The sequence below is a fragment of the Tursiops truncatus genome, chromosome 6, assembly GCF_011762595.2.
Source record: "Tursiops truncatus isolate mTurTru1 chromosome 6, mTurTru1.mat.Y, whole genome shotgun sequence".
In the NCBI taxonomy this organism is placed as follows: Eukaryota; Metazoa; Chordata; class Mammalia; order Artiodactyla; family Delphinidae; genus Tursiops; species Tursiops truncatus.
The window spans coordinates 85052672-85077110 of NC_047039.1; the positions used below are offsets into that span (position 1 = coordinate 85052672).

At 42.4% G+C, this 24439-nt stretch overlaps 1 protein-coding gene and 1 non-coding gene across 5 annotated transcripts; one reads left to right on the forward strand and one right to left on the reverse strand.

Annotated features, from left to right (window-relative positions):
* Positions 1–896: 896 nt before the first annotated feature.
* Positions 897–23598, reverse strand: PGAP4 (post-GPI attachment to proteins GalNAc transferase 4). Of its 4 annotated transcripts, none has more exons than XR_012332612.1 (3): positions 22975–23598; positions 5102–9698; positions 897–3723 (listed from the first exon to the last, which is right to left on the reverse strand). XR_012332612.1 is itself a non-coding variant. In XM_033858349.2 (2 exons), exon 2 carries the CDS (start codon positions 9619–9621, stop codon positions 8410–8412), a length of 1212 nt encoding a protein of 403 aa, XP_033714240.1. In that variant the 5' UTR covers positions 9622–9698; positions 23367–23598; the 3' UTR covers positions 3791–8409. The 4 variants fall into 4 exon arrangements, 2 of the variants coding, with proteins under 2 accessions (XP_033714240.1, XP_033714239.1); XR_004527054.2 differs by lacking the exon at positions 897–3723 and having other exon boundaries at positions 3791–7558; positions 8018–9698; XM_033858349.2 differs by lacking the exon at positions 897–3723 and having other exon boundaries at positions 3791–9698; positions 23367–23598.
* LOC117312903 (U6 spliceosomal RNA) lies at positions 21118–21221 on the forward strand. Its single transcript, XR_004527303.1, has one exon. It is a non-coding gene; the product is annotated as a U6 spliceosomal RNA (small nuclear RNA).
* Positions 23599–24439: the final 841 nt, after the last annotated feature.

The following is a 24439-nucleotide window of genomic DNA, read 5'->3' on the forward strand; positions in this document are numbered from 1 at the left end:
AACTGTGAATTTGGGAGAAAAAAAAAAGCTCTTCATGTGCCCCAAATCAATAATTCAGGACAGTTGAACAATAGGTAGAAAGCATAGTTTTCCGTTGTCAACTGGTCAATCCTCATATCTAATTTGAGTTTGAATATCTGTACTTCCTTGAAACTAGCAACAACAATTTTGTTCCCATGATGTTTCACATTCAGTTGCTCAGATGCCCTATCATATCAGAAAGAAAATGCAATCTTATGGGCCTCTAGGAATCTGAGAAGCTAAGCTTCTCACAAGCTAAGCTTCTCACGCAAGCCACAAGGGAATAAGTTGTGGTTGGGCTTTTCCCATTTCCCTTTGCCTCTGATTGGTCTAGGAATGGGCCTGTGGCCCATATCTGGCAGATGAGACAAAAGGAGAGGTCTGTTGGGAGGCTTCCTGAAATTGTTTTCCTGGAAAAAAAACCACAGAACTTCACAAGAAGAAAGGACTTGACTCAGCCTTTTCATTCTTGTTTTGAATGCAGCCCTGTGAGGACCTGATATTTGAAGCTGCAATAGCCATGAAGCGGCAAAAGATGGCAGAATAGGACAGACAGAGTCTGGGTCCTTGATGACATCGTTGCACTGCCGAGACTGCCTTCTCCAGACTTCTTGTTAGGTGAGAAAATTAAACATCATTATTGCCTAAGGCCCTGGGAGACTGGATTCTGTTATTTGCAGCTGAATGCATCCTAATGCTACAAGCATCCCGTGCTGAAACCAACCTGCAAAATTCACAACACACTCTCCTGATGTATGTAAAAAAGCACTCTGAACATCTCTTTTTTTTTTTTTTTTTTTTTGTTGTTTTTTTTTTTTTTTTTTTCGGTATGCGGGCCTCTCACTCTTTTGGCCTCTCCCATTGCGGAGCACAGGCTCCGGACGCGCAGCCTCAGCGGCCATGGCTCACGGGCCCAGCCGCTCCGCGGCATGTGGGATCTTCCCGGACCGGGGCACAAACCCGCGTCCCCTGCATCGGCAGGCGGACTCTCATCCACTGCGCCACCAGGGAAGCCCTGAACATCTCTTTTAGAGAAGTAGATTGATAACAGCATAGTTTTCTTTTCGTTTGAGATGTCTGCTCTTTGGCATGTGAAATCAGAATTTTCATAGGTAAACCTAACTTACTGGCACATAGTTAGAAATGATTAGTGAATGCTTCCTAACTAGTTAAGAATTACATTTGCTGAAAACACAGGTCTTTCTCTTATTGTTTTGTGTTATTCTGCTTAGTTCATTCATACGTGGGAATCCTTGAAGGTAAGGATTAGAGTAGTTGAAGAGTTATGAACAATGGCTGTGAATTAAGAAATATTCCACTGTTTGTGGAGCAGCAACTTGACCAGCTAGCCTTAGAGCCAGACTGACAACTTTGGCCAATACCGTTTCAATGTGAATTGATAGAAAATAATAATTTTTAAAAGGAATGAGTGTCTTCAGGCTTGCAGATCCATATGCAAACTGATGAAGGCAAGCAGAAGAAATTTGTGGCCCTCAGTTAAACATTCTTCATAGTTCAAAGAAGGGCGCTCACTCACAACTTGTGGTGCCTGAGGAAGTCATCAGAAAGCTCCAGGAGACTGGATCTAGCTTGCAGTCAGCTGTGGAGACTACAAGCCTTGGAAAGAACAGACTTTACACAAGACACCCGAAGGCCACAAGCCTGGGCAAGGGCAATGACCTGGCAGGAAAGCATCAGTTTTCACCTTAAAGGAGTGAGGACAACTGTGACCCTCACAGCCCTCTCTCCATTTGAGGATCAGCACGCTTTTGTCAGCAAGATGAGATGGACAGTAAGACATTTGGAGTGAGGTTTTCTTGATTCTTTTTTGAGGTACGGCAAGGTGCTGCAACAAGGTGTGTCACCCCTGGGCAAGCAAAGTTCTTTGGAAGTCAATTTTATTCACTTTCAGAAAAAGATGTTACATGAATTTGGATTAGAAAATAGGATATGAAGAGGTTTGTTTTTCCGGAAATGCAAGGAAAAGAAATAACCCTTCAATGATAATTTTCTGGATCTTCCTCTTACAGCAAAAGATACATATCTTCTCCCGACAGCACCTTCTCCAGGAGTTAACTCACCCTCCTTATCTCCCTCTAGCTGGGACAAGTTCATTCCCCTTCACCCACACCTCTCATTTTTTCCTGTAAATAAATGTTTATGTAAAAAATTTCTTTTGTTAGTTGGAGACTTCTTTGGTGGACCATGTTTTCCTCAGCAAAAGTGGTTGCAGAAGAGTTGAGGAAGTTGGGGTACCTTAGACTCCTGGCACTTTGGGGTAAGTTACAGACCGCATCCTGTGACCCACCAACCCAGGACTCACCTTCCTGTACTAGCTGCCCCCTTGGATGCCAGGGTCCTGAAAGGAAGAAACCATGTCTTATTCACTCAGCCTTGTGTCTGCAGCATTCAGCACTGTCCCTTGTTACCCCAAATGTAAATTAATATGTGAGACATGACACCTGGTGCCTTTTACAAAACAAAAATTCTTTGTCTTAAAGGCCTCCCGAGTTGCAATTCAGAATTTTAATGTGTGTCTGCTTTAGTGTGAGGACTAATGTTTAAGTGTGACAATAAGGTGTTAATTTGGCTGAAACAGTTCTTTTCTTCCTTTGGTGTTAACTGGTAAATGAAAAATAACGTGATTCTAACCTCTTCAAAGCCTTTTCTGTTTCAAATACAGGAATGTGTTTCTGCAGATTGGCGCATTTCAGCTAATAGTTCAGCTGGATTTAAAAAGAAAAAAAGCTTGAGTTATCTGAATGTTGCCAATATGATTTAGGCATTTATTAAGTTGGGGATAAACAGCTAAATTTAGATTTACTTATGATTAATTTGTTTGATGTAGTTCCTTGCAGAATAATACATGAACTACAATTTGGAATGTGACAGATACATACTATTTTTAAATAACTTTTAAAATATGATTGCTTCCTGTGCACATTGCAGGAAGATGTAATCCTACCTCTCCTTTATCATAAACCTCATTGGAGGGGAGCTAGATGGAAGCCAAGCTACTTTTGCTGAACCCCAGCTAGTTATGGATTCTGGACCTGTATGTACTGGGGCTGGAAAGGGGTTTGGTTGAAGACAAGAGTAATTGTCCAAACATGTTGCTAGAAAGAAATCTACAAACACTGGTTTGACTTGTGTTTCAAAAGTATGAGCTGCTGGCCTGTACAAGCAACCAAAGTTTTAGGTCCTCAGTCACAGCAATGCCAGGGTTTACATTTTTTCTGGATAAAAACAAATTGGGGTGGGGGGGTGCATTCTTTGTCTAATATGTGGCCAGTGCATGAATTTTGCGGAGGACTCAGCTTGCTCACATTTAAACAAAGCTACGCTAACAGAACCTAAAGGACACACAAGTAATGCACCAGAAAAATGATCCTTATAATATGAGTTTCCTGTCCCTCCCATCCTCTGGGAAGGTTTACCTCTCTATTCTTGGTTTGTGTTAAGTCATAATGTTTTGGAAAGCCCACCGCTATCACCCAGAGCTACATGGTAAGACTTAAACCATCTCTCCACTTACTGATAGAACTTGAGAAGAGTTCATTGGTGCCAGGTGGTGATCTTTCCTTCATTCCCTTTCCAGCCTCTTGACTAAAAGTCCTAGGATAGGCTGTGGAGCCACCAAGGGTGGTGGTCACGTCTAGATGATTCCCATTGGTAATACTAGGAAGATGCAGCAGTTGAAGCCTGAAGGAGAAAACCCAGCCCTCCCCTTAGAATAACACACAGGGACCCCCCCCCCACCCCACCAAAAACACACACAACCCCGACACACACACCTGAAAACAAAACCCTAATAACAACAGAGAAAAAAGTAGCTGTGTGGTGGTGTAAAAAGTTCCTTTTTGCATTTGTCACTCCCTTTGCCTGGAAAACACATAAAAAACTTCTTTTTACAGGTGTCAAAATTGTACATCATAACCAGCCCTCACTACCTGGATCCCTCTTTGTTCTTCTCTTTCTAATTTTCTTCCCTAGTCCCATTTCTTTTCTTCCAGTAGTCTTTTTTTCTGGAGGCAGTTCCACTGTGGATCCCTTTGCTCTTTTTCTCCCTTCCTTTCTTCCTTTCTTTCTCCCTCTACTACCACCATCTCTCTCTCTCTCATTCATTTCCTACTATGTCTCAGGTATTGTTCTAGGTTCTAGGGATAGAGCAGTGAATGAAGCCTAGAAGACCCCTGATATTCTGGAACTTATATTCTGGGGGGGTGTAGAATAGAGGAAAAAAACAAAAATAATACATTTCAGGTAATAAGAGCTTTGAAGGGAATCAAACTGCATAACGTGATAGATGACCTGGTGGTTGGGAAGGGGAAAGACTGCTTTAGATGGGACGGAAAGTCTGTTGGGGGAAGAGGAATTAAAATTTAATTGATACCTATATTACAGGAAAGATTCAGCTAAGAGAAAAGCATTCCAGACAGAGAGAATAGCAGTGAAAATTCCTTTTGTAGTAAGAACTGCTGTAACAAGTCTGAGGAAGTTAAAGACAGCAGGTGTGGCTAGAGCTTGGAGAAAAAGGATGGAAGTGGTTAAGAAATGAAGTTTTGCAGGGGCAGGTCACATCTGGCCTGGGAGGTAATGTAGAGGTTTGTATTTTATTCTAAATGCAATAGGAAGCCAGGTCCTAGCAAAGGGATGAATTATTTATCCAGAACACTGACGATCCATTGTTTCATTCCTTTGTATTCTCCATAGGCTGGTCCTATAAAGATTTCATGACAGTGGGGCAGACATAAAGGATTTATTACATACGGGAGTTTGGGACACACAAAAGGTGACAAATGTGAGACTCTCTGCTTCACTCTACATCTTTGTCTACTTCCCCCATCTCTCTGAGCTACACATTCCTACATACTTATGCCATCTGGTCCTTGTTTCTTTTTGATAAATTCATCATTTGCCTTTATATTTTCATCTGTTTTTACCCCCAAATTATTAACATAGATGCTTTTTTTTTTAAATCACTCATCCATGTTTCTGCATAGGTTTTTAGGGAAAAGATCAAGAAAATTTGTTAAATTTTAACCCCCAGATCCCCATTCATTGCAGAGTGATGACTCACAACAATGTTGTAATCCAAGGCACTGTAATGACCTGGAAGCCACAGCACATCTCCACTGCAGTTATATTAAGTACTTTAAAATTACATTTCCAATCATCTTTGATGTAGTTCCAGGGTTTTTTTTCCAAACAAAATCCAACCTAAAAAAAACAGTGCCAGTTAATGAGCATTTCTCAGCAAACTCATTGTAGCTGGGATAAAAATATCCAAATGGATCATGTGACTTAAAATTACCCAATTTTATATTGTGTTACAGTAATTCACAATGCATCATAGTGTATATAAAAATCCCACAGTAATCAAATCCAAAGAGAATGCCTCTTTACCTAAATTAAGTTACCAATTAAATAAATTCCCCCAAATGAGGACTGTATCCAAGGTAAAATAAATTAATCCTATCATTATATTCATCCTACTTGTATTCTCCAGTTGCACTATAGTATTCTCACCACTTTTTTTGTAAAAAAAAGAAAGCACAATTCAAATGCTTCCATTTAAGAAATACAAGATTCACTTACGAATTTTTAAGCAAACAGCCCATACTTTTGAATGGCTCACACCCCACAATAGCGTGAGTGTGTGTGTGTGTTCGATACTATTCACCACATCAGAAAAACTCATCTGTAGAAACAAGAGAACGACCAGTTTTCTCAGGATGACTTGGTGAAATGGGTGCATTTATTTGAACTGATAAGTCTATGCAAATACAGTCAGTCACAATAGGGCTTCTTAGGCCTGACAATAATTTAACTTCTGAAAAGTATGCAGGACTGTTAAGAGGCCTTTACCCTCCTGGTAAACTATGTCCCTTGATATTGGAAGGGGACTTCAGTTCTCCCCTAGCCCTCTGCTTAGGATTAAATGAGAGACTTCAGCTTTAATTAAATGAGAGACAGCTGTCAGCTGTCCTAATCCAGGACAACACACACAATTTGGACTCTAGGAATGAGAGACAAAAGGAAGGGTGATATAGAAAGTGGGTAGGGATAAAAGTGGTAGCATGTTTGCTTCTGCAGAAAATGTCCAAGGATGGCAGACTCTAGTTAAGATCAACGGGGGAAGATGTCTTAGTGTGTAGGTAGAGAAATAAGACAAGGCAAAGATGACTTTAGCCATCGAGAATGAAGGAGTCAGGGGAAGGAATGTCTGCGTGTGGTAGACAACTGAATTAGAAAGAGCAGATATGAAAACCAGCAATGATTCTGATCTAGGGCTTGGCCAGTTTACATGTTTTGTCATTGGACACAAACTTTTCATGAGGAGATCCAATCACTAATGCAACAAACTCAAATGAATTCTAGGCTGAGGGTGGTTCAATTCTCAAACATGGGGCTGAACCAGTTACTGGGAGAGGAGGGATGGAGGGGTGGAATCTGAGCATCTCAATAAGTAATCTAGTAGCTCTAGTCACTTTGTACATTCCTGGGGGATACATAACAGCTCACTATAATAACACAACACATATTGATACCTGTTTGTTCTCCAAGACTAACACCACAGTGAGGTTTTACCACCTTAGCTTACAGAGACATTATTTAGTCCAGGTTACAATCAGATTTCACAAAAGAGAATTTGACTACATAGATATTTATAAAATGAATGCAGTTAAGAAAAAAGTACAGGGGCTGGAAGTCAGAAAATCTACTACATTCCAGTCCTCTCTGTTGCTGTTCAGCTGTGTGAACCTGAAGAAATCCTTTAATATTTCGGGGCCTGTTTGTTCATCTATAAAGTGTGGTGATGAACCCCTGTTACTCTCTCAGTGTTCTCGAGCAGATCCCAAGATGTTAGCTCACTGTGGAAACTTAAAAGCAAAGGGAAGATGTGGCACTGAAACAAACTGGACAGCTGCTTGCACTCTAATATAATCATCCATCCCCACAAAGGGACAGTTGGCCACTGGTGTGATAAGTATTGTCAAATGAAATTTACTTGTAACTTTTGAGAAGAGTAGTTTTCAGATGCTAGTCTTGGAATAAGCTCAAGAGGAGTCTCAGATCACTGCCAGTTGAATGAACAATTCTTATCCTGAGCTGCATATCCTTCCGAAGTCACAAGGAAAAGTCAGCCTTTATCCTAGCAGTGTTTGGTCTGGAACAACTGCTCCATAGGTGTCAGCCCTATGCCCCATATCATACTTTAAATAACATCATTAATACCTTTATCCAAAATACACTTGAGTTTCATATGCTTATTATAGGAGAGAGAAGAACTAATATTCACCAAGTGCCCTCTGTGAGATAAGCACTTGCTAGTGTTCTACATACATTTTGTCATTTAATCCTCAAGGCAACGTAAAAAAGTAGATATCACTGTCCCCATTTTACAGGTGACAAACCTGAGATGCAGAGTGCTTATGACTTGCCCAAGTTCACACCACTGGGATCTAACAGAGATCTGAAATAAAAATTCAGGTCTTCTGACTTCAGTCCATGCTTTTTCTTCTATAACATCATGCTACATAGAAGAAAAAGAAGTGAAGGTGAATGATTAGCCAGCGAAGTTAGGGAAAAGGATATGCTATTAGTAAAAAGCTCACCCATTCTATATCATTCTGCAATGTCCAACTTTCAAAGAATCAGATTATGATAGAAATCTTCAATATTAAATCACTACTAAACATAAGCAATCTGACTTTGAGGATCCAGAAGGTGATTTCAGATCTTGCTGTGCCTTAAAGTTCTCACAGACAACATTGATTATCAGTGCACTACAGATGTGTGGAAAAGAAAACGCCAGGTAACAAAAGCCGGGTCACCTGCCTCCAAGATGCCGGGCCCTGCGCGGCTTTTATTACTCCAGGTCAAGGAAACAAATAGAATCTATCAACGTGGTCCTGCCTCTTGGGACATATATTCTAAACATACATCCATTCTTATTCCCAATGAGAAAGAAATCATTGCAAAAGAATCTCACCTTTCACCAAATTCTACGCTTAAAATCCTAAACTGGTCATATCACTGTGTACAATATTTTTGGCAGTCACAAACTCTGTCGTGAAGCAGAGTGAAAAACAACTGGAGAATATAAGTGGTGTTTAAATGCCCTTCTTTGGGTGGGTCAGACTGCATGAGGCAGTGTGGCTGTGTGGAGGGCGAGAGGTCTGGACCCACGGTGAACAGCTTGCTCCTGCCAGAGAGTTACCAAAGCCAAGGTTCTGGACTTGTATGTTCCTCAGCCATCCCAGTGTCTATATCCCTAGCAACCCTAAAACAATGAAATATCGGCAAGCAATCATGTCCAAATAAAGAGCTCAATAGTTGAATCTCCAAGAAGTGGCCAATTTCAGAAAGGCATTTCTTGGCAGGCTAGAGCAGACTTGGGTGAAAGTTGTACCGAAGGCTGGAGAAGAGCCCGATGTGTTTCACGAGATTGGGCTCCACCACATAGGCCCGCTCCCCCTTGGCCCTCAACAGTGAGTACAGTGCCATGTCCTTGCCGAAGCCCTTGTGGCAGTACACCTGGGACAGGTAGGTGAGGGTCCGCCGGGCCGCCGGGGCAGGGAAGAGCATGGCCGGGGTGCAACACTGTGAAGCAGGGACCACATTGTACAGGGAAGGACTCAGCCGCCGCAGCTCCAGGAAATAGTGCCGGCCCACCAGCTCCACCAGCCCCATGCTATACAGGGAGAAGAAGAGCATGACGGGCCAGCTAAACCCCGGCCGGCTGGCAAACCGCATGTATATCCAGGTTAGTAAGGGCCCCAGCAACATGCCGACACCGACCCACTCCAGGATCCTCATGGGCTCTGGGTTGATGTAGTGCTGGAGCCTCTCGGGGTGATAGAGCTTTAGATAAAGGGCATCTCTGAGGTGCGGCTCGGAGAAACGAGCCCGCAGAAGGTGCTCCAAGACTGGGAAGATCTGCTCTTCTGGAACGGCGTCGTCTTCCACCATCAGGACGTAGTCTGGGTTGTAGGTCTGCAGGGAGGATTCCAGGCAATAGACGTAGTCCTGCTTCTCTTTCTCAAACGAGTTGGTCGAAGGGTCGTCGCCGTAGTCATCTTCAGTGCCCTCATAGCGGTTGGCCACAGGGACGTACTTGGACAGCAGCTTGGCATCGAAATGGCTCACACTCCGCTCCACGTTGCACAGGAAGAGTTGGTGCCCCTCACACTGGGGGCCGCATTGTTGAAGGAGCCGGTGGAACTGGGACACCACCTGCAGGACGTAGTGGAAGCCAGGTTGCCTGTCCACAGTGATGATGGTGATGACCAGCCAGGGGCGGGGAGTGGCCTGCCAGACAATGGGCACCGAGCCATTGGCAGAGGGCAGCTCCTCAAAGTAGTGGAGGGCAGCTTCACCCTCTTTCAAGCTTTGCTGCAGGAACTCTTGGCTCATTTGGTTCAGATGCCAGTGGCGCAGGTAGAAGTAAGAATGCAGAAGCCGGTGACAGGCCAGGGGGGCCAGCAGACCAAAGGTCACCACCGTTAAGATGAAGAGCTGGACAGCAGTGCTGCCCCAGGAGAGCCGCCTCAGCCTCCGGAGGAGCATGGCAGCTGGAGAGCTTGAAGTGCTCATGAGGTCGACTTCTGGTCAGGTCTGGTCCCAAGAACAAACCATCCTGGACCTCAGGCCAAAATCAGTGCAAGGCAAACCTAAAGAGAGAAAAGTAAAGAATGGTACAGGGCTTTAAAAAACCCAGGGATGGAACTCAGCACATGTCAAACCAGAAATTCTAATTCTAGGCTCCGTAGCTACTAGAGACTTAAGTATTTTCTCCAGTATACTCTTCTTTGGTTGTATCTGTTAATGATCTCTGGGATTCTTTGATCATTTCTATGAGTAATGAAACCTTGGTACATCCAACCAAGTCTTCACACCTACAGATGCTTAGTTAAGGTTTACAGTGTCCCAGAACGTCACCAGATAGGCTAGCAAAATCATTACTTCAATTCAGCAGCTACATAGCCACAGGTTCTTAAAACAGACGCAAAAAAGAAAGGCACAAAGGAAAGACGCATTTAAAGTAAGTTCCAAGGTAAGTACATTGTAAGTACTTGTGGACTAACGGTGCATAGTAGTTTCTGAAAACTTTTTTGTACATCCCAAACAAGAAAAGGACTATTTAGGATTCCCTGAAATGTCTTTATCAAGATCTTCCATTCCTATCTCTCTATCCTCATGCAACTATACTTAAAATTACATGTTAATTTAATCCTGATTGTTCTTCCGTTTTATAATTTACAGAATTGCCATGGGAACCAGTGAGGGAAAGGATCTCTCCCCCATATTCAAGAGAACTCTAGAGCCCCAGACTTTGGGAGGGGAGGAAATATCTGAAGGAAGATCTATAAGCAGCGTTTCAGTGAGGTAGGGAGAGGGTAGCAGAGATGAAGATGAAACAGAAAGTTGCTGCAAGCCTGGTCCAGGAAGGAATGTAGTGTGACATCATCTCTCAGAGTACAAGCCTGAGGTGAGGCACATGCTGGAGTGAATACCAGCTCAGCCAGTCGGTGAAAGGTCACTTCACCGCTCCACAGCTTGCATTCCTTACCTCTAAAATGGAGGTAATAATAATACCTATCTCACAGGGTTACTGTGAAGATTAAATGTGTTACAGAGCAAAATCATACAGAATAAAAATGCCATTAAAATATATCCATAGCTGGACTTCCCTGGCAGTCCAGTGGTTAAGACTCTGCGCTTCCACTGCAGGGGGTGCGGGTTCGATCCCTGGTTGGGGAATTAAGATCCCACATGCCACACGGCACAGCCAAAAAAAAAAAGTATATATATATATATATATATATATATATAAAAATATAAAATCTCCCTATATGTACAAGCTTAGTAATATTTTAGGAGTAAGTAGGTCTAATAATCTGAGGGAAAACAGACTTGCACCCAAAAACAGAACTAAAAGGACAAAGCCAGTATAACTCCACTAAGGTCAATGCCAAACTAAACGGTGTCTATAGAATAAAAGGTAAACCTCTTACCTCAGAAGCATAATAAAGTTTGCACATATTGGGAAGGAAATGGCCTAGCTTGTGAGCTATCTTGAAGAAGGACTGCCCAGGTACCATACAAGGTTGTTGTGGTGCAGTCTAGTGCTCTCTTACATTCTCCCCTTCTTGGGCACACAGAAAGACCACATCTCCTAGCCTGCTTTCTTCCAGGTGGGGTCATGTGACTAGGGCTTGCCAGTAAAATGTGAGCAACATGACAGTTATGACTTCTGGAACAACGTGGTTGAGAGCAGATGTGCCTTCTTGACTCTCTTTCTCCATCTGCTGGCTGGACAGCCTTGGTGGATCTAGAGGAGGGAGGAGCCACCACAAGGCAGGAGCCTGGGTCCTTGAATGACTGCCTGGAACAGAAGTCCCTCCTACAGCTCACCTCCCAGCACCCGCCCAACCTAGAGTGGGCTGTGTTGTGAGTAATACACAAACCGTTGTTTCTAGCCACTAATGATTTTTTGACTTGCTTATTATTACAGCAGTTAGCCTACCTTGCCATTAGAGTTGTGTAGAATACCAAACTTCTCTCTACGGCATGATGACATAGTAACTTAAGGAAGTAGAGAGATAAGTCTCATTTCAGCAACAGCAGCAGATTATATTGTGGGACCCCAGAGGTGAGACTAGCCCAGTACTAGTAAGAGATCTGGATAGTATTAAAGAGGGAAATAAGCAGGGAGAGGTTTGAGTAGTATGAGACCCCAGGTTTGCTGTTATGCGGACTTCCAAAGACCTGCAGACTTGCTGCATCGCCCTGTGATGTTCAAGCCAATGGAGTTAATAAATCATGTGTCTGCACATCCCCATGGCCTCGCCAGTTCCACATCACTTCCAGTGGCAGCCAAGGGCTGAAACTGGGTTGAGCTCATACTCTACCTTAGTTGATCTTGGGAATGGAGTCATTTAGGTGGCTTCCTGCTCACACTGTTCTCCCTACCCTTGCTATTACCCAAGAGAGCTGTAACCACTTAAAGAAGGAACAAAATACAGTCAATAAGATAAGGCACACAGCTCAGAAAATGCCAGGCACATATTAAGTGCTAAGATGACAATGCGATTATGGTGGAAATGCAGAGTTCAGTGTTTGGTGTAAAACTACCATCCAACTTCCTTCAATACCCTATTCTAGTGAGTTTTTGGTAAAGCGAGAATGTGACACATGCACACACGTAGACAATTATCATTTAAGAATATAAATCTGATCATGTCACTCTCCTGCTTAAAACCCTTCTTTACCTTTCCATTGCTCTTTTAATAAAATCTAAACATCGTATCGTGATACAAAAGGCCCTTTATGATCTGGACGCTGCCTTCCCCTGGCATCTTGTTCTACTGCCCTCTTTTCTCTGTATGTTCTAGACTAGCAAAGGGCTAGATAGTAAATATTTTAGACTTTGTGGGCTACACACTGTCTCTGTCACATATTCCTCTTAGACTATTTCTTTTATTTAACTCTTTCAAAAAATGTAAAATCTATTTTTTAGTGCTCCAGCCACATCAAAACAGGCTGTAGGAAAACAAACAAACAAACAGGCTGTAGACCAAATCTGGCCTGCAGCCCATAGTTTATCAACCCCTGCTCTAGACTAGCACTGTCCAATAGAAATATAATGCAAGCCACGTATGTAATTTAACATTTTCTAGCAGCCACAATAAAAAAGTAAAAAGAAACAGATGAAATGAATTTTAATAATATATTTTACTACAACACATCAAAACTATTATTTCAACGTGAAACCAATATAAAAAATATTAATAAGGTATTCTGCATTCTTTTTTCCATACTAAGTCTTTGAAATCCAGCGTGTACTTTACATTTACAGCATATGTCAATTCAGACAAACCACACTTTAAGTGCTTAATAGCCACATGCGGCCAGTGAGCAGGGCAGCTCTAGACATGCTGACCTTCTTTTCGAACATCAACTATGCTAAGCTCTTGCTCATCTCCTGGTCTTTGCTCATGCAACTCCCTTACCCTGGAACATTCTTATTCCCACACCTTCCTTGTCTCTTCACATAGATAGCTTTTTCTCATCCTGTAATACAATCTCCTAGAGGGGCCAACCCTGGCCTGTGTTATCTTAGGACCTACTAAACAAGTACTCAAGTATTTTGCATTAGCAAAGTGGGAGTATAAATTGGCACAACCTCTGTAGAATTAATTTAGAAATATCTAACAAAACACACTAATGCTCAGCAATTCCATTTCTAGCATTCTTTCCTAGATATATATTCTCATGTGTGAGAAATGACTTGTAGCATCATTTGTAAGAGCAAAATATTGCCAAGTGCCCATCAGTTGCGAGTGAGTCAAATAAACTATGGTACCTCCAAAGAATGGAATACTAAGTACCCATTAAAAGTAAGCAAACTCACAAAGTAACTGCCTTATAGTTTGAGGCTACTAATTCTATTTTTTTTTAACTAGTTCACACTTTATTTAGATTTCTTTAGTTTTTAGCTAATGTCCTTTTCCTACGCTAGGATCCCATCCAGGTGGTATACATTCTTTATGGTGAAGTGTTAACATATCAAATTATTCATTTGGGAAAACCAGTATATTTTCTGTATTTAATTGTAGAAAATTCATGTTGTTTTTTGAAATATATATGCCTCCCCCGCAAAAAATCCTCCTAAGGCTCTCAGTCTGGTTTACTTTTTTTTTTTTAATTGCAATGTTAGGTCTACGTGCAAAAATATAAAGTATTGGGTTGGCCAAAAGGTTCGTTCGGTTTTTTCCATAAGATGGGTCTAGTAGCATTTTGTCTTTAACTTCATTCGAAACAATGTTAGATTGTATGTGACAGCTGTCATATATCAGTGTGCATTTAAAAAAAGACTTATCAAAATTGGTGAATTCTTGTGTAGCCATTTTAATACCGAAGGTGGAAGAAAAAAAGCTACATTTTCGGCATATTATGCTTTATTATTTCAAGAAAGGTAAAAGCGCAGCTGAAACGCAAAAAAAGGTTAGTGCAGTTTATGGAGAATGTACTGTGACTGATGGAACGTGTCAAAAGTGGTTTGTGAAGTTCAGTGCTGGAGATTTCTCACTGGACGATGCTCCACGGTCGGGTAGACCAGTTGAAGTTGATAGTGATCAAATCAAGACATTCATTGAGAACAATCAACATTATACCACGCAGGTGATAGCCGACATACTCAAAATATCCTAATCAAGAGTTGAAAACCATTTGCACCAGCTTGGTTATGTTAATCGCTTTGATGTTTGGCTTTCATGTAAGTTAAGTGAAAATAACCTTCTTGACCGTATTTCCGCATGTGATTCTCTACTGAAATGTAAGGGAAACGTTCCGTTTTTAAAACAAATTGTGATGGGCGATGAAAAGTGGATGCTGTACAATAATGTGGAACAGATCGTGGGGCAGATGAAATGAACCACCACCAACCACACCAAAGGCCGGTCTTCATCCAAAGAAGGTGATGTTGGGTATATGGTGGGATTGGAAGGGAGTCCTCTATTATGAGCTCCTTCCGGAAAACCAAACGATTAATTCCAACAAGTACTGCTCCCAGTTAGACCAACTGAAAGCAGCACTCGACAAAAAGTGTCCAGAATTAGTCAACAGACAACACATAATCTTCCATCAGGATAATGCAAGACTGCATGTTTCTTTGAAGGCTAGACAAAAACAGTTACAGCTTGGCTGGGAAGTTCTGTTTCATCCACCGTATTCATCAGACATTGCACCTTCGGATTTCCATTTATTTAGGTCTCTACAAAATTCTCTTAAGAGAAAAAATTTCAATTCCCTGGAAGACTGTAAAAGGTACCTAGAACAGTTCTTTGCTCAAAAAGATAAAAGGTTTTGGGAAAATGGAATTATGAAGTTGCCTGACAAATGGTAGAAGGTAGTGGAACAAAAGAGTGAACACGTTGTTCAATAACGTTCTTGGTGAAAACAAAAAATGTGTCTTTTATTTTTACTTAAAAACTGAAGGCACTTTTTGGTCAACCCAATACATAGTGATTGTAGGTTAACAGTTGCATGGTTAAAATGTATTTTGCCTATATGTTTTTACTGAATGTTTATTTCCTATTCCAAGGCAAGTATGAATATGCGGCAAGATCGCGCACGCGCACACACACACACACACACACACACACACACACACACACACACGCGAAGAGTAAGCAAACTCAGGGAGAGACCAAGATGGTGACATTGAAGCCTCCTTATCTTCCTTCCTCCCATGGACACATCGAATGTACATGAGGAGAAATTCCTTCTGAGAGAAATCCAGAAACTAGCTGAGTGACATCAGGCAAATGAGAAAATACCCATGTCAAAACAGTCAGGAAAGGCTAAGACATGCTCTTTCCATAAACCCCACCCCTGGCACAGTGCCAGACAATTGGGACCAACCTCCCAACAACCAGCTGCTCCCTGAGGAGTGAAGGGTATACCCAGAGCCCCAACTTTTAAGACTCCCACCTGAGGGACAGGCCCCCAAACACGTAACTCTGAAAACCAATGCGGCAATACATCCATAAGACCAACAGGACTAGCAAGGAAGCTGCTCTTATTGGGTACGTGAGCACTCTCCATTGCTGAAGCCCCAGGGCTCAGTGCTGAGGGAAAAGGCAAAACCCGCCCACCCCGGTAGGGTTTTTTTTTTTTTTTTTAATTTATTTTTACATCTTTATTGGGGTATAATTGCTTTACAATGGTGTGTTAGTTTCTGCTTTATAACACAGTGAATCAGTTATACATATACATATGTTCCCACATCTCTTCCCTCTTGCGTCTCCCTCCCTCCCACCCTCCCTATCCACCCCTCCAGGCGGTCACATGGCACCGAGCTGATCTCCCTGTGCTATGCGGCTGCTTCCCACTAGCTATCTGTTTGACTGAATACTTTACAAGCCACTCCCTGAGGGCCTGGCTTAGTTGCAAACAGCCAGGACATCAGAAAAGAGATTGTTACAAATTTAAGCATTTTCAGCACCTCTGCCCTCTAACCAGTCTTTCCAATGTCCTCTGAATTCTCAACAATGGGGCTGGGGGCGGGGACTACAGGGTCTCTTCCCAATCTTCCCACTTAATAGAATTGGAGAAACATTTCTCCAGATTGGGGATGAATCTCTTCCAGTCCTAATTGACAATGGAACCACAATCTTGGTGCTCACTCTCAACATTTCTCAGTTAGCCGCCTCACCTCCTATAAAGTCCTTTTGTTAACTGCTTCTCACGTAACTCTTTTACACTGTAATAACCTTAACCCTGCTACTCTTCTCCCCCCACATCAATGATGAAGTCCCTCACGACCGCTTACCACTGACAAATCACCTCCTGACCCCTGATGATGATCTGCAGGAAAATCCTTTTTGTAACACTGACGTCTTGTGGTTCACTGATGGTTCTTATTTAAAAAGTGACAATGGCAAATATTGTGCTGTGTATGCTACTGCAACTCCTTTTGATGTTGTTGAGGCAGCATCTTCACCTATGGCTACTTCAGTCCAACAAACTGAATTATATGCTCTTAAAAGGGCTTGTACTTCTAGCCAAGAACAAAGCTGCCAAAGATTTATACTGATGGCAGATATACTTTCAGAGTAGTTCATGGTTTTGCAATGTTGTGGAAGAAACGTGGCTTCCTTACTTCAAGCAGAAATAAAATTTAAAATGGCTCCTATGTTTAGAAATTTTGGGGTGCAATACGTTTACCTGGCATGTTAGCTATTAAGATTCTGAGACGTTCTAAACTTGACTCTCTGGAAGCTAAGGGAAATCGCCTTGCTGACATTTCTACAAAAAAAGGCTGCCCTTAAAGAAACCCTCAGCAGCCAAACCTCTATCATGGTCCAAAGGCTCCCCAAATGGTAACTTAGAAAAACTGGCTAGAGAAGCCCAACAACTGGCTTCTGAAAAGGAAAAACAAGTTTAGAAGTTCAACAACTGTTGATTTGATAAAAAGAGAAATCTCTGGTTAGGACCAAAGAATAACCCAATCCTACCAGAGACACTGAAATTCCCACTCCTCACTACTGTACAGGCATTAAGCCATAGGTCTACTGACAAAATGATAACATTCATGAATCAGTATTGGTGGGGAAACATTAACAAGGCTACAAAAAGTGCCTGCACCTCACTGTACCACTTGTTGAAGTACAAGTGGGAAGTACTAGGAAGTCTGTTCGTAATGCTCCTGGACAGTTTAAACTGTCTAACAGATGATTAGATGTCTAGCAAATGGATTTCATACAACTTCCTCTATTTTGTGGATATAAATATGTTTGAGACATGGTCTGTATATTTTCATACTGAACTGAAGCCTTCCCTTGCAGACGGGCTGCTGCCTCTTCTCTGGCTAATGTCTTTTGGGAAAAGATTATCCCTACTTAGGGAACCCCTCTTGAACGTCATAATGATTGAGGAAGCTATTTTACTGGTCAGGTACTTTGACAATTCTGCACTGTTTGGCCAGTTTTACACTTTCACTGTGCTTACCACCCTCAATCCTCTGGTTTAGTCAAATGCACTAATGTCATTAAGATTCAATTGGAGGGACTTCCCTGGTGGTCCAGTGGGTAAGAGCCACTTCTTTTATAACTCAAAGACTCTTACACTTTGAGACAGTCCCAGGACACCCAATGAACTCGGCTCCTGCTTCCTTGACTCACAACTGATAAAAGGAGAGCTACTGCAATAGTGTAGAGGCCTATTGCTCGTATTAAAAATATCCATGTGCGGTAAAGCAATCTTTTCACAGTGCACTCTAGGGAGATGAAAACCTTAAGCATCATGTCTTGCAACCTGGAGATTTTGTCTATTGAAAAAGTCACCTCCAGAAAGACTCTCTCTTCAACCTCACTGGAAATGTCCCTATCAGGTAAACCGACCCTTGTGCTGCCAAACTCCAAGGAACAGACTCTTGGATACATGTGACACACCTAAAGAGAGCATAAAACCCTGAATGGACCTGCACATCATCTGGTGACCTGAAAGTAAAGATTTCCCAGAACTGAAGCATCTGATGAGACAGCTTTCTCAAGATATCCAGACCAGGCCTGTTGGAAGTTTGTTACCAAATCACTGAAAATGACAACACTTCAAGTAATCTCTAATGTCTATGATCTTGATAACATATAGACTTTTTATGAAAAGTGCCTGAGAGTTCTCCCTCCTACCCCTCCTTGTTACTTACATGTGACCTCAATAGATTCCTAATCTATTCCCTCCGATATGAGACACTGTACCCAGGAAAGCTATTTCCTGACATTGAGGGACAAAAAGCCTCTGAAAGTAGAAAACCTGACACTTGATCAGCAGTGCTTTCAGAGAAAGATCTTCATCAAAAGGAGGAAATGTAAAAAATTATTAAACAGAAAATTCAATTAAATAGAGTGTGGAGACCAGAAAGGGGAGCTCTCTTGTCCTGTGATGACAGCAGAGCCCAAGAAGAAGAAAAAGATTCTTCTTTCCTGGCAAGGACTCAGGCAACAAAAAGCCATGGCTGTTTATTTACTATTGCCCTCCAACTTTCTTTTCCCCTCCATAAAAGCACTCGCCTTCCCTTGCTGTGCAGGGACTTGCACATGACTCACCACGGTTGCAGACCCTGAATTGCACTTCTCTGCTATCCCAAATAAACCCATCTTTGCTGGAGAAATAATTGCCAGTCTATTTGTTTTAGGTAAACACTCCCAACCAGAAATAATGTCTCTTTTTCCTCAAGTGCTAAGGCCCTTTACATGAACTTTCATCCAAGGACATTCATTTGTCACTTTCTACTTTAGACTGTATCTATTTATAGTTACCACGTATTAAGCTCCTACTACATAACCAAGTTCTGTACTGGACTCTTAGGTATATTTCTTGTGACCAAAAGAGCAACTCTCAAATAGTAATGGAACTAATCTCATTTCAATGAAAAAAAAAAAAAGCTACCATGTTGAAAGCAGGAAATTCAAACACAGGAAAAATTTCAAAGCCTATGCTATTTTCCTGATACCTGCTGCCTTACATGGCTTTTTTCATGGCCCTTGATTTACAACCCAATTGGCCTTATAAATCCCTCATTAGTGGATTCAGTCTAATTTACCTTTGATACCCCTCACAGACCCAGCACAGTATTCTATACATAGAAAAGGTTTCATGTTTGTTAAGCAAATAAATGACCTCTATGGGTCTCAATTCCTCAGCTATAAAATTGGGAGTATCAAAGACTCCCAATTTAATGTGCAGAGATCAACTTACTTGGAAGTGCTTGCTGAGCACTTCTTATGTGCTGGGCACTGTTCTAAGCATCTCATTCATCCTTATAAGAAGCCTATGAGAAGTATTATTATTAAGTCCATTTTATACCTGAAAAAAATTAAGGCACAATTAACTTGTACCCTAGGTTAACAAAGCTTTAAATGGGTAGCAAAACTTGAAATCCAGGCAGACTGTTTCCAGAACTCATGTTCTCAACCAATACGCAATATTGTCTCTGCATGGATTGGGAAGCCAAGAAAATCAGCTGAAAAACCATTAGAAATGGTAACAGACTTTCAGAATGTGTTCAGTAACAGAATTAATATGCAAAAATAATATATAATGTTATACACACACTACATATATACACTGATTGCCTTCAGCTAATCAATTACTAAATTAATCAATGGGATAAAATATCTCAGTCAAAATGAAAATATAAAGAAACCAAAAATATCTACAATAAATTTTTTAAATATGCAGAATATACACACCTATAAAATTCTACTGAAGGACATTCTAAAGTGTAATAAATGGATACAAATAACATTTTCCCAGCTGAGAAGTCTCACTAATGAAAGAAGAGATGGAGGTCTCTTTCTCCAAAATTAATCTCTATATTTAACATAATGTCAATCCAATTTACTTCAAGAGGGAGTGGGCCAGTACAGTAAATGGGCGCTTTCATATAAATTGGTGGAACCTTTGGAGGGAAAGTTGGGAAGGTATCTACAAAAATTTTATATGTGCATCTCCTTTGACACAGAAATTCTACTTCTAGGAATCTACCCTGCAGAAGTGCCAACACATGCTACCAAACATAGACAAGGAATGTTCACAGCAATTTTGTTTGTAAGTAAGAAAGAGAGGCAGAAAGAGGCGGAGAGGAATAGAGGACAGGGCAGGGAGAAGGATAGACAAACTACAGGGAAAGGAAATGGCCAGCAATAGGGAACAGATGTTTAGATAATTACACATGGAGATGATATGGAGACATTAAAAGGAAAATGAAAGGTTTAAATATACTGACATTTAAAAAGTCTTAGCTAAACCTCTGCTGTGGACTGAATGTTTGTGTTCCCCCCAAATTCATATATCAAAATCCGAATCCCCAAGGTGATGATATTTGGAGATGGGGTATTTAGGAGATATTTAGGTCATGTTTGTGGAACTCTTTTGCTGGGATTAGTGCCCCTATAAGAGACAGAAGAGAGCTTGCTTCCTCTCTCTCCTCTGCCAGTGAGAACATATCAAGAAGGTGGCCATCCATAAACCAGGAAGAGGGCCCCTTATCAGAACCCAACTGTGCTGGTACCCTGATCGCAGCCTTCCAGACTCCAGAACTGTGAGAAATAAATGTTTCTGCTGATTAAGGCACCCAGTTTATGGTAATTCGTTATATGGAACCAGGCAGTTTGAAAAAGTCTCTAAGGGAAAAATGCAAACTATGTCAACACAAATTGTAGAAAAGTGTACATAGTATGATCATTTTATTTTTAACATGGAGTATAATTTAGTGAAGGAGAGATGAAGGTATGCAGGATGGAGGTTTCCTGTTTTGCCCTCTACACTTCTCAAAGAGCATATATTACTTTTATGATCATTGTTAAAAGTTTAATTCAACAAATACTGAGTCTTGTACCAGGCACTGGAATAGTGAACGTGACACACACAGGGGTTCTACTCTCAGGACCTTAATTATCAAAAATCCTATAGAAATCCAAACATGATTTGTTTCTTTTGGTGGAACAGGAGGAGGCTGGTTAATTTGACCAAACTATTCTAAAGATAACCTGGAATTAGTACTAATAAAAACTGCTAGGAAATGCTCGCTTTGCTGGGACATATACTAAAACTGGAATGATATATTGAAGATTAGCATGGCCCCTGTGCAAGGATGACATTAAGTTTATGTAGTGCTCCATAATTTTTTATTGTGATGGTCGTTATATTTGACAAAATTCATCAAAATATACATTTAAATGGTGCATTTTACTGCATGGAAACTATACCTTAATAAAACTGATTTTTTAAAAAGCCAGGAAGGTGATACTGGGTAATATGATATTAAACTTGTTATAAAACTTCAGTAATTAAAATAACATGGCACTGGCACGAAAATATACTGATAGACACATGCAAAAATCTACAAACAGATATAAATATATAATAATTTAATATACCATAATTGTAGCAGTCTAAATCAGGGGTAAAAAATGAACTTAATAGCTTTGTAGCAACTGGCTAACCATTTAGGAAAAGTAATTAGCTCTCCACTTTACAACTTAAACTAGAATAAATTACACATTAAAAATTTTAAACCAAAGCTTAAAAGTACATGAAGAAAATACAGGAGAATATACAAACTTGGGTTAGTAAAGGCCTTTCTCAGCAAAATACTCTAGCAGAAACCATAAAGAAAAAAGAAGAATAGAGCTGAACGGCCAAAGATGAAAAACTGACAAAAACATTAAGTAAATTGGTAAAGACTGTGCAACATAGATAACAGAATTACTAACTTAATGTGTAATATATAAAGAGCGCTTAAAAATCAGGAACAGAAAGACACTCCAACTGAAAAAGGGGCAAAAGTATTAATAGTCAATTCACACACACAAATGCAAAAGGCCAATACATAGAGGAAAAAGATTTGCTTCCCCCTGGGTAATCAGACGTACAAACTGAAACAATATGTTTTGCCCACGTTACTGGATTAAATGTGTATGCAGAGAAAATTTTAATATATCTAGGAAATCTCAACAATCTAGGAGATGAAGTTTTAAATTATCTTTAGTTTCTCCTTTACATTTTTCTGTTTCCTGAATGTTTTGTAATAAGCTTATCCTTTTAAAAAATTCTAATTTTAATAATGTTAGACAAACATGGTTTTCTCTTCTCACCTCCTAAAATACCTGGTGCAGTGCACTCTAGAAATGCATACCTAAAAGCCAGTCCGCCTTACGAGGTTTAGTTCTCTAGGGGAAACGCGCACACACGCGCGCGCGCACACACACACACACACACACACACACACACACACGCACGCAGGGGAAACGCGCACACACGCGCGCGCGCGCGCGCGCACACACACACACACACACACACGCAGGTTTTGCTAATGATCGGCATAGTGAGATTATCATTGGATCCGCCCTTGTGTCCCCTCACCTAGGGTAGAAAAAGGGACAAGCAGGGGATGCCGGGGTTACACCCACTCTCCAATACTGCGAGCGCAGTGCGGCACTGGCAACGCCCGCACCCAGAGGCCAGGGAGAGGGCGAGCCGAGCCGGGGTGGTCCTAACTATCCCTCATGGAACGAGAATGTCAGCGGAGGACCAGAGTGGATCTAGTGTCTGCCACTGACCTTGGGGTGTCCCCACCGCGCTCGGGTCTGTTTCCCCACCCGTAGGAAGAAACTAACAGTCTCAATCGCCGGGTTGACTCCCTCGGTCCGGTCTTTCCGGGAGATGGGAAGGACGCCTTCTCTGCCCGGTTGCCCTTCCTCGGTCTAGGGGCTGCGAGGTCGCCCGCAGAAACCCAACGCCGCAGCAGCGCGCGTGTCGGTGCGTGGGGCTGGCCCGAGGGGCCGACACGCGGCAGAGGCAGCCACGAGCGGGCGGCCATTAGGCGATCCTCCCTTAGGCTGCTCGGCCGAACCACGCTGGGCAGGAGCTGGGTCTTACCTGGACTCGCACACGCCCGGCTCCAGCCTTTCTGTCGGCCTCGCGGCGCCACGGAAGCGGACAAGGGGTAGGGAGGCAAGCTCGCTGCAACACTGTCATCCCTGCGCAGATCCCGGCCCTGGCCGCGCGGGGGACGCCCTTTTGGGGTCCCCGCAGTCCTCCGGCAGGAAGCAGCCACCGCCACGAGCGGGGCCGCAGCGAAGCCCGCCCGCCCAGAGAACACCGCCGGGGTCGCAGGCCCTCCCAGGCTGCGCCAGACCCTGCAATTGCTCTCCGCGTGCCAGCTGCAGCAACCCTAATTCTTTTTCCCTCGCTCTGGAGACGTCTCCGGGGTGGGCGCTCCAGTCATGATGCCAAGGGGGCTGAGCAGATCGTGCGCAGCGGAAACCTACCCGGTGGGGGCGGTCAGCTCCGTCCCCTGCGCACGCTGAAGGCCGCTGCTGGTGTCGCCTCGTCTATCTGGCCCATGCCCATGGAGGAGCCATCGCCGGACCCTGAGGCCTCCGAAGAGCGGGCGCAGCCGGGTGCGCGCGGAAACCTCACCTCCTGCGGCGCAGCTCCGGCGCGGAGTCCCCTCGCTCTGGCAGGCCATGTGACCTGAGAGCTGGGGAGCGACTGCAGCCCCCAGAAGCCAGCTTGGGGAAAAAAGGACGGCAAAAGGCGCCAACTGATGGGCATAAAGGGAAAAGCAGGCTCAGGGCAAAGGAAGTTGAAATGCTGGAAGGATTAGGTATCTGCAGTGTTCACAGCCCCAGCTGGCCATCAAGCGTGTTCTCTTAATCGTGGGAGGAGATTTGGGGTTTTTTTTTAATGTGCATTCTTATTTTTTATTATTATTTATTTAACATCTTTATTGGAGTATAATTGCTTTACAATGTTGTGTTAGTTTCTGCTGTATAACAAAGTGAATCAGCTATACATTTACATATATCCCCATATCTCCTCCCTCGGCGTCTCCCTCCCACCCTCCCTATCCCACCCCTTTAGGTGGTCACAAAGCACCGAGCTGATCTCCCTGTGCTATGCGGCTGCTTCCCACTTGGTAGTATATATATGTCAACGATACTCTCTCACTTCGTCCCAGCTAAACCTTCCGCCTCCCCGTGTCCTCAGGTCCATTAGATTTGTTTTTGCCAATAATAAAAATAATAGCGGACACCACTTCCACCCCTAATCCCCACTGTACCCCGCATTATGCCAGATACCGTATGAAAATTCCTCACTTTACTTCTGTACATTAGAGACTGTCATCCCCAATTTGTAAATGAGGAAAAAATATTTGAGAAGGTAATTTGCCAAGTGCAATACTCCAAAAGCCAGAATTTAAAAACAAACAAACAGAAAGGTTTGCTCTAATCAAATTACCTAGCCACGCATGGGAAGTAGGTCTGTGGCTCTTTCCACTCACCTGTCAGTCTCTCCCAGAAGTGGCTTTGGTGGTTCATTTGAGTCCAAAGCACCCTCA

Excerpts from the sequence above, each read along its gene's own strand:
- PGAP4 (XM_033858349.2), bottom strand. The coding sequence starts at position 9,621 with ATGAGCACTTCAAGCTCTCCAGCTGCCATGCTCCTCCGGAGGCTGAGG.